Here is a 14267-nt window from a genome sequence, read left to right as displayed (position 1 = left end):
CTTTACTGTCACTTTGTCCTTGCTAAATAAAAGTATTTATATCTCTCAAAAAAACAAAAATAAATCCTGACCCCAAACTTTTGAACGGTTGTGTAATGTTCGATATTAAGACATGTTACTTCCTTAGAAGAAAAAAAAATACTAGTTACCTTTTAGATGTTAAGATAGTTTTTAACTCTTTTGAAACCCTGTAACATTAATGACCTTTGATGTTCCCGGTGAAAAATGATTGCAATTTTCCCAATATTTTACTGAATATTGACAAAATAATCCACCAATACAGCTTTTTTCACTTAAAAACTGAAGTGCAAAAAGCTCAGATCAATGAGGCATCAGGTCAATCAGTTCCAGAAAGAAATACAAAAACCTGTCCTAATTGAAAGAAAACGAGTTGACAAAAAGATTGAATCCAATATTTGGTGATAATACAGCATAATGAGAGATTTATAAGCTATTTTTATAGGTGGGTCATTTTTGACCCGGAACACCACAAGTGAAAAATCCAAAATGACCCGAACACAACAGTTTTGTGTTATTTTTTTTGTTGGTTTGTTTGTTTTTTATGCAGGAGTGTCAAAAGAGGTTGGACCACAAGCTTTCATTAGATGCGTATCTGCTAAAGCCCGTGCAGAGAATCACCAAGTACCAACTGATGTTAAAGGTAAGTTCTTAAAATTTATATTACATTGTTGTTTGTTTGTATATTGAGGTGATGCCTTCTCAATTGTCTTTTATTGTTCTTTAAATCTGCTCATTTTACAGGAGATGCTGAAGTGCAGTAAAAACTCAGAGGGAACCGCCGAGCTAGAAGAAGCTCTGGCCACAATGCTGGACATCATCAAATCGGTCAATGACTCCATGCATCAGATCGCCATCACTGGTTTTGAGGTTTTTGCACATTATATTATTTTTATTTCAACAGTTTGCATGTTGAGCACCTATACTATGGTGAAGGTCATTATTTTGTGTGTATGAAGTCGCTTTGTGTGTGTGCTAATGTAAATCTGGTGTGTGATTTTGTCTTTCAGGGTAATCTGAATGATTTGGGCAAACTGCTCATGCAGGGCTCGTTTAACGTTTGGACAGACCATAAGAAAGGTCACAGTAAAGTGAAGGACTTGGCACGCTTCAAACCCATGCAGAGACATCTCTTCCTCTACCACAAAATCCTTTTGTTCTGCAAGAAACGTGAGGAGACGTCTGATGGTCATGAGAAATCCCCTTCCTACAGTTTCAAGCACTCATTAAAGGTGGGACAGACACCATCACTGACTGTCAGATCGAAAAATAGAGCTAACAGTGCCTAAAAATCTCAAAGTAGCAAAATTGTTTACATCTGGCTGTACAGAATGAGCCATATCTACAATGAAGGCATCTTATGCCATTGAACTTACTGTTTTGTAGGAACTTCCTATTGGCTCTAAGGTGTTCCTGTTGGCTCTAAGGTGTTCCTATTTGCTCTAAGGTCTCCTTTAACTTTTGAGCAAATATTTGACCTTTTCAAACGTTTTCTTTTGATTGGTTACGTTATATTCAAAAAATGTCTCTAGAATCTAGATAGATCAGTTGTTCTGAAGTGGTTTTGCCTTAGGTTTTACATTACAAGTGGCGACCCAGCAAGTTTGAAAAGTGGTAAAAAAATATATAATAAATAAATAAGTAAATAAATAAAAGTAAAAAATGTTGGAATCAATTATTGAATTGTTGAATGTAATTAATAAATTGAATGAATTATATATTTTTAATTGTGAAATTATCTTTAAAATACAGTATCCTTAAAAGGGAAGTTTCCTTTTTTGCTGAGTATATACAGTATATCTATCTATCTATCTATCTATCTATCTATCTATCTATCTATCTATCTATCTATCTATCTATCTATCTATCTCTCTCTCTCTCTCTCTCTCTCTCTCTCTCTCTCTCTCTCTCTCTCTCTCTCTCTCTATATATATATATATATATATATAAAATAATTATTCTTATTTTTTTTCAGATGAGCTCAGTGGGAATCACAGAAAATGTAAAGGGAGACATCAAGAAGTTTGAAATCTGGTACAATGGCAGAGAGGAAGTTTACATCATTCAGGTACAGACTAATGTTACAGGAACGCTGTGACACAGAATTGTTTTTTTGAGTATATGCAGTGGGGTCCAAATACCCTGTAGAAAAATCATTCATTCATTCATTTGCATGCTGGGAGCAGTATGGGATGCTGGTTTGCTGGTCTCCAGCAATGGGTAGCGGGAGTTCTGGTGGACCAGCTACACCATCAGCTCAGGTTTGCTTGAGAACAGCATGATTATGCTGGTCCACTAGCTAGACCAGCATGTTTCCAACCTCCAACTAGCATAAACCAGTCTGGACCAGCATATAATTCAATCTGTTTATGCTAGATCAGCAGGGTAGTCTGTGACTATGTAAAAAAAAAAAAAAATTAATTCTGTTAACCAAATGTGAGTCTATTATTATTATATTCACAACAATGTCTGTTGTGGCTGTGTTCTGTTGTGAACGCTTCTGGGTAATTCATATCTGTGCCCAGTCAGCCGTATTCGTTTTATCTAATCTATTTTGTTGTCGAATAGCATCCTGTTTTTCCATGTCTTGACCATGAGAGGGAACTGTTGTCCCATACCAGGAAGGTTTCCACTGTCATAGCATATGTCTGTTTCTGTATTCTCTGTCAGGCCCCTTCCATGGATGTGAAGAACACGTGGGTGTCAGAGATCCGCAAAGTCTTAACAAGCCAACTGGAGGCCTGCCGAGGTATTTCTGAGCAAACATTCCTAATCCTCATCGTACAAGCCCAGTCTGATAAAAATAAAACTCTGTCTAACCTGATGAAGTTATTCAAGAACAAACATATAACATGCAAAGCCAAAATGTATTGTAAACTCACATTAAATAACCTCACCCTCTAAACTCACATTTGTAACTTTTTGCATCCTTGCCCTGTAAAACCTATTTATAGAGTTCTCCACAGTGCTTAGACACCCAAAGAGAGCGTGTGGTATGGGACTCTCTGATAGAGAACACATGATGTTATCTAGATGTTATCTATTTTTAGGTTTCATGGTTGTTTAGTAAAGGTGGTGAAATCAACATAAAAGATTAAGCAAATCCTGAGGTCTGAATACAGTACGTAAACATTGACTAGCCTCTGTATAACCCCCCTCTCTCTCTCTCTCTCTCTATCGCTCTCGCTCTCTCTCTCTCTCTCTCTCTCTCTCTCACTCTCACTCTTTCTCTCTCGCTCTCTCGCTCTCTCATTGCACAGAAGCCAGTCAACTCCATCAGAAGATTACAGAGAACATCTACCATGCTCCCATGAGGTACTTTTTGCGAGTTTGTGTTTGTTTGCGAGTTTGTCATACATACTTAAAGTGCCCCTATTATTTTATTTAAAAGGTTCATAATTTCTAAATTTAGTTTTGAAGGTCTCCTACAGCAGGTTTACATGCATAAAAGGTCAAAAAACGCTTTCATTTTCTCATAATTGCACATCACAACATTTTTCAAAGAACCTTAAACGACTTGTCCGAAGATTCAGGGCCTTTCTCAATCTGTGTTCTTGTCTGTACTTGTGTTCTTGTGTTCTTGTGACACGTCATCTTTTGTGGCCCAAGTATCAGTCTCTCTAAACCCCTCCTTTCTGAGAGCCTACTTTGCTCTGATTGGTCAAATGGCCACGAAAACGTCTATTACCATATCTGAACTTCAGCTCTGGAGGCTTCCTAAAGCTCAGCGATTGTACACACTGTAACGCACTTTCGGTTTCACAACTTTGCAGATCGCTACATTACACACTGCATGAAAGGTAATATTCAAAAAAGCATGATAGAGGCACTTTATAAAATTTCATCACGGATATATTTCAAAAGAAATTATGCAAATTTGCTAACAAATGATGCTCAACCTTTTCTCAAAGCTATTTTATAAGCATATTTGAACTTGATTTTATCTAACTGCCAGTGATATCTACTTTTGAACCAGTTTTGCTTTTGAATAATGAATCATTTTGAGACTGCGGAAGTCATTAAAAGTTGCATTTTCAGTTGAATTTGGGGAAACCACTTGAAACATTTGATGTGTTGAGCTATTTCAATTACTTTTGTTTGATTTGTTCATTGCAAACAGCAAAAAATGTCTGTACATTTTGCCAATAAACTTGATTTGCAATGGGGGTTGAATAATTTTGACTATAACTGTACCATTATGTTCAGCTGACTTTGCTTTCATTGACAGATATATGCGCAAAACAGCTCTCCGACAGTCAGACTCTTCCAGTCCTGAAACAGGCTACAGACGTGACACAGGCCCAAATATGCGTCAGAAACGAGGTGAGAGCCCTTCTAAATCTCATACCCAAACAGTGCAAACCTACCGTTTCTCTAACCAACCAAGCAAACAGCACTATTTGTCCTTCAGAGCCTGCAGCGGACAACAAGCATTCCAGATTTGTGGTCATTTGAGGAGAAAGTCGATTTATCTCAAAGTGTTGTCAGTCTTCCTCCCTCCTACTTACTTTTTTTAACCATTTAGTGCATTTTCTTTAATTTGGCCATTATCTCTAATCTCTGCTGTAATGGCTGTAAAATTGCCACCGGGTAATTGGTTACTGGTAAGCACTTCACAGATTCATTCTCCTTGGTGAGGTGATTTAAGATGAGGCTCAGTTAAAATTCCATTAACATCTGGATGAGCGTGATGAATCTTCCAATCTCCGGTTGGTCTGACCTGGACTTCTCCCTTGTACCTCACCTGTGTGTGTTGGTGTCTGGTTAAGATGGAGGGGTGGTTTGGGGTAAATATCGCTATGTTTGGTCTCTCTGTCCTGCCTGGTTGCAGATTTTGAATGAGTAAAGGATTGTGACAGGTGTTTAGTTCCTCTGAGGATAGAAGTCCTCTGTGTGCTGACCCAGCGCTCCTGACAAACCCAGCCTGGAGGCAGTGTTGTGTTCAACTGCAGCGGAGGATTACGAGTCTCTGACCTGAGCTGGAGATGTAAACATGTCTCACCTTAGTCTTTGACACAGCTAAAACATCCATTATGTCACAGATTGTGGTTACCCCATGCTTTTTTTTTTTTTTTTTAAAGCCGGTGCTAATGCAATATCTACCGAGCATAATACAACATAATTTAGATTTTACTTATCTGTCACAGACTTGGGTTGGGTATCGTTTAACGATTCCGATTCTGCTTCTGATCAATTCTGATTCTTATTGATTCCTAATTTTGATTCCAATAAGGTAAAAAAAAAAAAAAAAAGTACATATCATTCATATTTATTCTAAGTCTTATTGCAAAACGTTGTAGTTGAATACCATGAACAGAAATAAACAGGCTAAAGAACACTCATACAAGGAACTTTTGCCTATGGTTTAAAAATACCATAGCAAAAAAATAACTAGACTAACTTGTATAAATTTCAAGCATTATTAAAGACAAGTAAACACTCCGTGATTAAATAAGAACAAATAAACAAATTAGCAATCGCACAAATAAATACAACTGAACAAAGATGCGATTGAAATAAACAGTGTTTTAAGATTTTCAGGTATTCAGGTACAGAAACTGTAATCAAATGTAAAATAAGACTGCACTTTATAAATAAAATATGCATTACAAATATAGTTACAAAAGTTATTTAGTCAAGAACGGCGACTGAATTTTCTCTTTTGTCTTTTGTTGTTTGATTAGACGCCACAGCAGGAATATTAGGATGCTGTCACTTTAAGATCTGCGCAGATCCAATATACTGTCATGCGTTTTCTTTGTCAACTGTTAACGTTCACTTAAGACATAACGACTGTGTTTACAAGAATATTTTGACATGTTTTTCTGAGTATTTGTCCGTTCAAGTGCAAAAAGACGTGGAAGGGAACTGAACGGAAGTTCATTATCGCGCACTATATAGTATGAGAGGTGGCTTTCTGTGCTCACGTTGTGGATGTGGAAAAAAGTGTGCTGGTCTTTATGCGCTTGAATGGTTTAAAGTCATATTAAAATGCACACAAAGGAATCGATAAGAGAAATCACATTTTTATTTTGTAACAAGTACCTGATTCCTGACCCTAAGGATACATTTCCGGAAATTTAATTTTTCGATTTTTGATTCCCATCCTTATCACAGACTAAGCATTTTTATTTCATGACAGATCCTTCTTGCTCTCGTTTCCCTGCTGTTCACCTCACCTTTCCTACCTGCTTCTTTAACCGCAGTCCTCTCCTCCCCTCCTCTTATAGCTGACGCTTCAGCCAGCCTCGGCTCAGAGCGATCTGCTCTTGCTAGAAAGCGCTTCACCTTACAGGGCCTGTCAAACCGCAGGTCTCTTCCCGCAGGTAACGGCACAGCACCATGGCTCGTCTCTATTTGGACTCATCTATCATCTCATTCTCATGTGTGCCTGTTGCCCCTGTTGTTAAAATTCATCATCATCACTCTCTGTCAGTCGTCTCCGAGATCACTTATTGCCTTTTATTTGACTTCTGAAAGGAATGTGGGAACCTCAAGAGCTTTGCCATCATAGAACATTCAAATTCTCAGAGGAATTTGAATTGTGTGCAAAGCAGGTCAGCCTCCGCTGAAGACAACAGAAGAACTGAGATACTTCAAGCACAAGCAAACGTCATAGTGTAGTGTTACACTGAGCTTACACTATTCCCTTGACATTTTCAAAACAGTACTGGCATTTTAGTAGGATGTTTCTAATTCATAGGTGCCATTGACTTGAATTGCCTAAAGGCCAAAGCAAGACCAACAATCTATCTGTCTGTCTGTAAAGTCTTTGTCAAGTCGGCATCAAGTTTTGTAAAATCACAGTTTTTGAATTTATTTTAATTCTACATCTTCCAAATACATCCATTGTCATTCTCTGCTATCCTTTTTTACTTCCTTTTGTGTTCAAATAAACATCTGACTTCCCACCGTCACTTTATTTCAGTAGATAGAAAAGTACAGCGAGAGATCAACAGGAAAGAAATGAGAGCGAGCAGGAAACGGTATTCTTTTGCCACCCTCAAAAGAACCATTGCTCAACATGTCAGAGAATGTGCACTAACTTCCATCCGCCTGTCTCTCATTTCACCACTTCATCCGCTTTTCTCTTAAATCAGACTAACTACTAACCCATCCCTTCCTTTGACTTCAGAACCTGCAGCTAAGGAGACTGAAGTCACACGCCGCTTTTCCTTAGCCTCAACTGTCAGCTCCGCCTCTGCACCGCGCACTAAAGGTACAAAACACCGCTTGTGTGGTTTAACTCACGTGCATGATCACCTCTGAACACATATGTGAACTAACAATCGACTTCACACATTCAGTTTAACAGCGTTAAAGGGATAGTTCACTCAAAAATGAAAATTGTGTCATCACTTACTCAACCTCGTGTTGTTCTAAACCTGTATGGGTTTCTCTGTTCTGTTGAACACAAAAGAAGATATTTTGAAGAATGTCGGTAACCAAACAGTTGATGGACCCCATTGACTTCCATTGTATTTTTTTTTCCCACTATGGAAGGCAATGAGGTCCATCAACTGTTTGGTTACCGACATTCTTCAAAATATCTTCTTTTGTCTTCAACAGAACAGAGAAACCCATACAGGTTTAGAACAACACGAGGTTGAGTAAGTGATGACACAATTTTCATTTTTGAGTGAACTATCCCTTTAAGGTAAAGAGGACAAACGTTATAGTACAACTGAACTGTGCATATGCATTTTAGACACATTATTATGTCCTTGAATGAGCAGGGATTTCTACTGTATTTACCTTATATTCAACTACTCGGGTAATGTCAGTGGTATGTGGTATGTCATATATATATATGGGTGGGCCTGTTCCACCTATTCAATGGCTTAGCACACTGGGAACCCAATATCCCAACTCTGGCCCAAATTGAAAGTCCTGTAGCCCACCTCCTTAGAACTGAAACTGGCATTGTTATACATTTTTTGGTATTTTACTATCAACCTTTGACATCTCAAGCTCCTTCATTGTTGCTCATATAAAATGTTTGAAATGCACAGAATCAAACTGTGCACTTTGTAGCAAATTAATCCCCTAAAAAACATGAAGAGACAGCTGCACTGAATAATAAATACTGACTCTTGATAAGTTGACATTTGGGATCTGGGATGACATTTAGCAATGAAGCCCCGCTGCGCAGCTCTGGGAATGTGAATGAGAATTTAGATGCACATGAGCCTTTTGTTTCTTGTGGGCCCATTATTCTCTTTTATTGTGATGAAAGCGTTGCAACTGCAGTGGAATAATGAAAAATTAGTGTGATTATTAATCTTGGATGGATAGGTTGAAAGAATGTGATAGATGAGCAGGACTTCTTTCCTAAAAGAAATGCATGTTTGTGCTTAGTTCCTCTCTCCTCTAGCCTTAAGAGCAAGAGGCATCAGATCAAGAGCGACCCAACACCTTTTGGCTATGAAGGTACCACATGGAAAGCACGGCATGTTGCATGCTGAAAATAGTCCTTGTAAGATGTTGTTTTTTTTAGTTTGTTTTTATTCATTTATTGTCTATAGTAAGAGGCCAGATGGTTTTATTCAAAGCAACAGGACACTATTTACCAGGACAGTTGTTCTGGAACAATTTGGAGTTAAGGATACCATGGAAGTATGTTATCTTCTAAAATCTTTTTAGTTGTAGGATCACCTCTACTAGGACCTGAACCTTAGACCTTTTGGTTTACATTTATTAACAGGGCTGGAAATATTTAAAAATAATAATAATAATATGTGTGTATGTATGTGTGTGTACATACACATACTCACATTAGTGCTGTCAAATCGATTAATCGCATCTTACATAATATATATATATATACATACATATACACTTTGTTAGATGCAATTAATCACGATTTATCGATTTGACAGCACTAATATATATATATACACTCACACACACATTTATATATATAGATAGATAGATAGATTCAAATATATATTTTTACATGGATTTATTTAAAAAGTGTTTATAATTTTAGATTGTACTTTCTAATTTTAAAATATAAAATGTATTATATTTATTAAATATTTATTATTTACATCTATAACAGGGCTCAATAGAAAACAAAATACATTATAATGAATGGTATAATGTTTACATTTTTACATGCATTTATCATTTTATAAATTGTGTTATTATTAAAAAATAGATTTGTACATGTATTACATGCTAATATTGAACTTTTTTCAGTATTTTTTCATTGAATATTTATTAAATTAATCTTGACTAAAATCTGCAAGAACAGTCTGAAATTATACAGCTATTATACACCCTACGAGAAAGTCCAAGAAAGCCATAAATTCATAAACACTTTAACTGAAAAATGATGGCATGGATGGCCAAACATTACTGATTTGTCATTTCCAACCCATTCTCACAGATGCTACAAACACTTGCAGTTTTGAAAAAGCCTTATCTGTTGTTTAGCCTGCATTAATCTACCAGATTTCAAGCTTGTTTTGATCTGTTCTGATTTCAAGTGTTTATGCTTGCGCCGTGGTGTTGTGGTGGTGGCTTTCAGTTCATATGAAGTGTGTATCATCCTCCAAATCTATCTTTTCCCTCTTTTGTGCTGCTCTCTGTTTCTCGGATAAGGTTATGTGTACATTTCAGGGTGCGAGTGACTTCCTGTTGTTAACTGTGGCTGATTTGTGCATGATAATGTGAGGTTTCGTTTCACATGCATCGCTACTATCATAGAGGTCATGTTTGATAAAACAGTGAATTTTCTCACAGACACCGTACGAGGTTCACTTCCCGCTGAGAGCAAAAGTAAAGGTACCGTCGGTACCAAGCCCGCTGTGCCGAGGTCTGCGTCTCAACCAGGTAATCATGTGAAAACAGGCAGTGATATGCCAATCATATTGGGTTCTCTCAGTTTTGGTCTATTTTCATTCCTCATTCGGTGCCTGACAGTGACAGAATCAGTCAGAGTTATTTTCATTGAGTGCTTCAACATCTTGTCTACCTTTCACAGAAGATTTTTTTTCCTTTTTTTCCCCCGGCAAACTCAAGCACTATTCCCTGAGTGTCGTCTCTCGTAAGGTTTTTACTGAATGATGTTAACTCGTGTGTATTATTTTTCAGGATGGAGTCAACGGCGTCTGCCATCAATGGACGCTGAGGATTTTGAGACCATTCCTTCTAGTGCTGAAGAACTCTCCATTTCCTCAGATGGAGAGGATGAAGGACATAACAAAAACGTAAACGTCTTCATCCACATTTTGTCCACATATCTCACCTTCCAATTTTGTATTGAGGGACAAAAAATATTATAGGATAATACTAAAAAATAGAGTTCACCAAAAAAAGATTTCTGCCATTACTCTCATTTAATCTCTCATGTCAATAATAGTAATAATAATTATCATTATTTTCATATAAAAATGTAAATTTTTGCATTTATTTAATATATATTTAAAATTATTTTTAAATATCACTTACTATTTACTTTTTCACACACATTAAATATTTTCACAGAATATTACGGTTTCTTTTTAAGAAATTGGCCAGAATACTCCTCCCCTTATTAATACTTATTAAGAAAGAAAGAAAGAAAGGAAAGAAAAAGAAAAGAAGAAATTTTGAAAAATGTCTCAATGTCATTTGGACCTCACTGACTATTAAAATTTCATCATTTTCAAAAGATCTACCACAGGAGACAGAAAAAGAAGATGTTTGGAATGATGTGAGTTTGAGTAAAGTACCTTTTGGTTTAAAGGGTTAGTTCACCCAAAAATGTAATAGTCAAATTCTCCTTCATGTCGTTCTAAACACGCAAGACTTTTGTTCATCTTCGGAACACAAATAAAGATCTTTTTGATGAAATCTGAGAATTTCTGTCCCTCAATGCTTGAGCTTCCGTTTACCACAACTGATGTGTGAGTTGATGAATGTTTATATGTGAATAAAAGCTTAAATTCAATCTGTTTATCATATAAAGTGAAATTTGGACTAAACCGCTCAATTCACATGGATTACTTTTACAATCTCTTTACGAACTATTTGAAGCGTCAAAGTGGTAGTTAATCTCTCAGATTTCATCAAAAATCTCTTTATTTGTATTGCGAAGATGAACGAAAATCTTACAGGTTTGGAACCACACTATAATTAATGACACAATTTAAATTTTTGGGTGAACTATCCCTTTAACTGTCCCTTTAAAATAAAAAAAAGATTTTTTTTTTGCTGATTTTAAGTGAGCTCAGATAAAAGATAGCAACATTTTACAGTTAATACAGAAAGGAGGCCAGATTATCTTTGACTCTTAAACACCCAGAGGAGTTTCTCTGTGTTTAATCCTGCCTGATGCATGAGGAGTGGAGATCTGCTTCAGAAGTGAGGCTTAATAGCAGTTATGCAGCATAAAGTCATTCAGAACCTCTTTAATGGTGGCTAGAGGGAATTAAACTGCACGTAAATGGTTCCTACCACCAGAGGGCATCCTTGAATAAACAACTGATGAGATTTCTCAGATAGAATGACTAAATGCAGGCCTTTGTATGAATCTAACTTTTCCTGCCCATTTCCTCCCAGTTCCAATAAACCCAAAAACTGGTGCCATGACCCTGAAATAAATAATGCATATCTTTGTCTCTCTCTTAAGGGGGATAATGATCGCTATCAGGTGCAGCTGACGTACGAGTCGGGAACCGCTCAGGATCTTTCAGTAGAGGCTGGAGAGTTAGTGCAATTCCTGGAAGAGTCGGAGAATGGCCACTGGTGAGTAATGAGGAAAGCCTCCATCCAGATATATCCCTGCAGGAGTCACATGATGCAGTCGTTCAAGACGGCTTCACTAAAAACCTGACAATCACTAACGAAACTCTCACGTAGCTCATTTTGTTTGTGGTCTCATGTTGGTTCTCTTTATATCATTATTTAAAGGTTTTGCTTTTAAATATCCCACACAGTCAAAATAGGAGTTTCATGAAAATGTTATCAGAATCAGTAATTTGTTGATTTTATTCAACCAAGCCATTCTCTATTTAGAAATTGTGCTGTCAAATTTCATCTATTTTTTTTTTTTGGTCCGGATTGGTTTATTATGATGTGTCTATTTTTATTTTTTATAAGAAAAGTAATTTTTGTCAGGGTGATAAAACTGCCCTGACGTTAATGAAGAAAAGAAAAAAGCTCATTAAATAAATGATATTCTTGAAGAGAACAAAATATATTTCACCAAAACTGCTTCACTGCTTATTAATATTTGAAAAACCCAAAAGGCATGTAGAGCAACCGACAGGCAGAAACACGTTAAAAAGCATAAAAAGCATAGAACAGGAAATTATATTCCAGAGACACCTTCAGACCACCTAAAGTCCCTTAAAATATTATTTTATCCTCTCTTTAATTTTTAAAATATACCTTTTTATGATGGGCAAGTCTCAACACACACATACAACGTCTTGAGTAAGTTACCCCCCAAAAAAAGTAATTTATTTACTAGCTATTACTGTACTAATTACTATTTCTAAAAGTATTCTCATATCAACCTCGACCAGCTGAACAATACAAGGAGATAGACACGAAACTGGACTTTTAATTCTTTCAAATAAACAAAATGCAATTGCATAAATTATTCTTGAACTGACCAAAGTGTGTAAAGAGAGAAGGTTATATTAATTACATACAGTTTAACATTACATTTTTATACTAAATGCACTATTGTTTTATAAAGAACTGTTGTACAGTATTTAATGCAATCACGTCAGAAGTTAACTGTAATTAAATTACAGGAAATAAGAGTAATCCTTTACCTTTTCAAGAGAAAAGAAATTAAATTATATATATATATAATTTAATTTAATTTCTTTTAAAATATATATATATACATGAATGTACTCATCTTAATGATATAATCTTAATGAAAATCTGTTATGCCAAATTACATTTTCAGAGTTGTTAAATTGAAACTTCCCTAAAAATGGTTGGTGAAACCAACATTTCTTAATGTATTTTATTAATCTTTTTACACCCTTATTTTTCATTTACCCAATTGATGAAAAGATGAAAGAGAGGTTTCACAGGGTTCTAATACTTTTGGGGGTGCTAAATACCACCTAATCTAACATTTCTTCACTAAAATGAAAAAGCCAGCCATATTCTGAAATATCTCATACATATTTAATCTTGAAAACTGTCTCCAGTCATTTTTCTGCTTTGTAGAGTGTTTCAAAGTTTTCTTTGCTCACCAATCAACCCCCTAAAACCCTTCACAAGAAGTTTTCAGGCTTTCATGGATGTGGATGTTTTGACATTGTGCAGAGTCAAGCTAAATTTAAGGTAGCTTGAACCACAGGATGCTAGAGTTTGCTTAGTTGTGTCAGGAGGAGTGTATGCGATACACAGCCAAAAGACTTGATGTGGTTGGGCCGTACTGTCTACATTGATATTGCTCGCCAATATCACAACATAATCCCAGTATCCCACAGTATAACCAATAAAACTCCGTTTTAACCTACAAAATCATGTGCAACTTTTACAGTGTACTCTTATTAAACTTGACCCAAACAGGACATGTTCTAATCTACTGTATTATCAATGTTGGCTCTGGAAAATTATTTTGATATGCACTGTAAAAAATGATATGATCAATAAGTTAGGACAACATATGTTTTACACTGCTTTTACTCATCATAAAAAGTTAAGCAGTTTTCAAGTTTTTTTTATGTTAAACAAGATTCAACTCATTTTTTTTTAGGTCAGTTTAATGTAATTTAAGTTGAAATGACTTAAACATCAGCACCAGCTATTCTTTTTACAGTGTGATCTCCTAGAATCAGGGATTAAATTGACAGTTATTTCTTATTTCCCCCCGATGCACTCAATGTACGAATTCGCTCACTCGTTTTCGTTCACTCCTTTAAGTCGACTATATTAGTGAAGTAATGTAGGGAATAGTGAATGAGGGTATAGGGGGTGATTTTGAAAATAGCTTTAGTTTTTAGATTTTCCTCCTATCTCAATTTTCTCATTACCATATTCTTTTATGGGCTTTTATAAATAAAGCCTAACTGAGTAAATGTAGCTTAACCTATAACTATTACAGCCATAGGTGCCGTGCACAACACTAAAATGTACAGAGCAAAGACATTTTTAACTGCAACTAAATTCACAAAACTGCTCCTGACCACAAGGGGGCAGTGTCAACTCGGAAAATCAAGATTTTTCAGAATGGGCTAAGTCAATGTTTTGGATTTAAGTTGACTAAATATACGTTTTAGATCAGACGTTTG

At 36.0% G+C, this 14267-nt stretch overlaps 1 protein-coding gene and 1 long non-coding RNA gene across 13 annotated transcripts in view; one reads left to right on the top strand and one right to left on the bottom strand.

The window, feature by feature from the left end:
• Positions 1 to 14267, bottom strand: part of LOC309488221 — a 159140-nt gene that overhangs the window by 21961 nt on the left and 122912 nt on the right. The window lies entirely within an intron of this gene.
• The window catches only part of mcf2l2 (MCF.2 cell line derived transforming sequence-like 2), an 84758-nt gene that overhangs the window by 64803 nt on the left and 5688 nt on the right, over positions 1 to 14267 (top strand). For 5 of the 12 annotated variants that reach the window (XM_082156201.1, XM_082156197.1, XM_082156205.1 and 2 more), the window contains exons 20-32: positions 569 to 661; positions 763 to 888; positions 1029 to 1250; positions 1994 to 2086; positions 2689 to 2767; positions 3279 to 3333; positions 4247 to 4341; positions 6249 to 6344; positions 7154 to 7237; positions 8377 to 8448; positions 9766 to 9855; positions 10117 to 10232; positions 11636 to 11751. In XM_082156201.1, coding sequence (XP_082012327.1) covers positions 569 to 661; positions 763 to 888; positions 1029 to 1250; positions 1994 to 2086; positions 2689 to 2767; positions 3279 to 3333; positions 4247 to 4341; positions 6249 to 6344; positions 7154 to 7237; positions 8377 to 8448; positions 9766 to 9855; positions 10117 to 10232; positions 11636 to 11751 — 1337 coding nt within the window. Of the gene's footprint in view, positions 1 to 568; positions 662 to 762; positions 889 to 1028; positions 1251 to 1993; positions 2087 to 2688; positions 2768 to 3278; positions 3334 to 4246; positions 4342 to 6248; positions 6345 to 7153; positions 7238 to 8376; positions 8495 to 9765; positions 9856 to 10116; positions 10233 to 11635; positions 11752 to 14267 lie in introns of those variants that run through there. The other 7 variants (XM_082156198.1, XM_082156208.1, XM_082156203.1 and 4 more) reach the window with 6 other exon arrangements.

Source organism: Leuciscus leuciscus, assembly GCF_965113295.1.
Source record: "Leuciscus leuciscus genome assembly, chromosome: 23".
NCBI classification, from domain to species: Eukaryota; Metazoa; Chordata; class Actinopteri; order Cypriniformes; family Leuciscidae; genus Leuciscus; species Leuciscus leuciscus.
The sequence above is the reverse complement of the archived record's forward strand: the minus strand, read 5'-3'. Positions and strand labels throughout refer to the sequence as shown.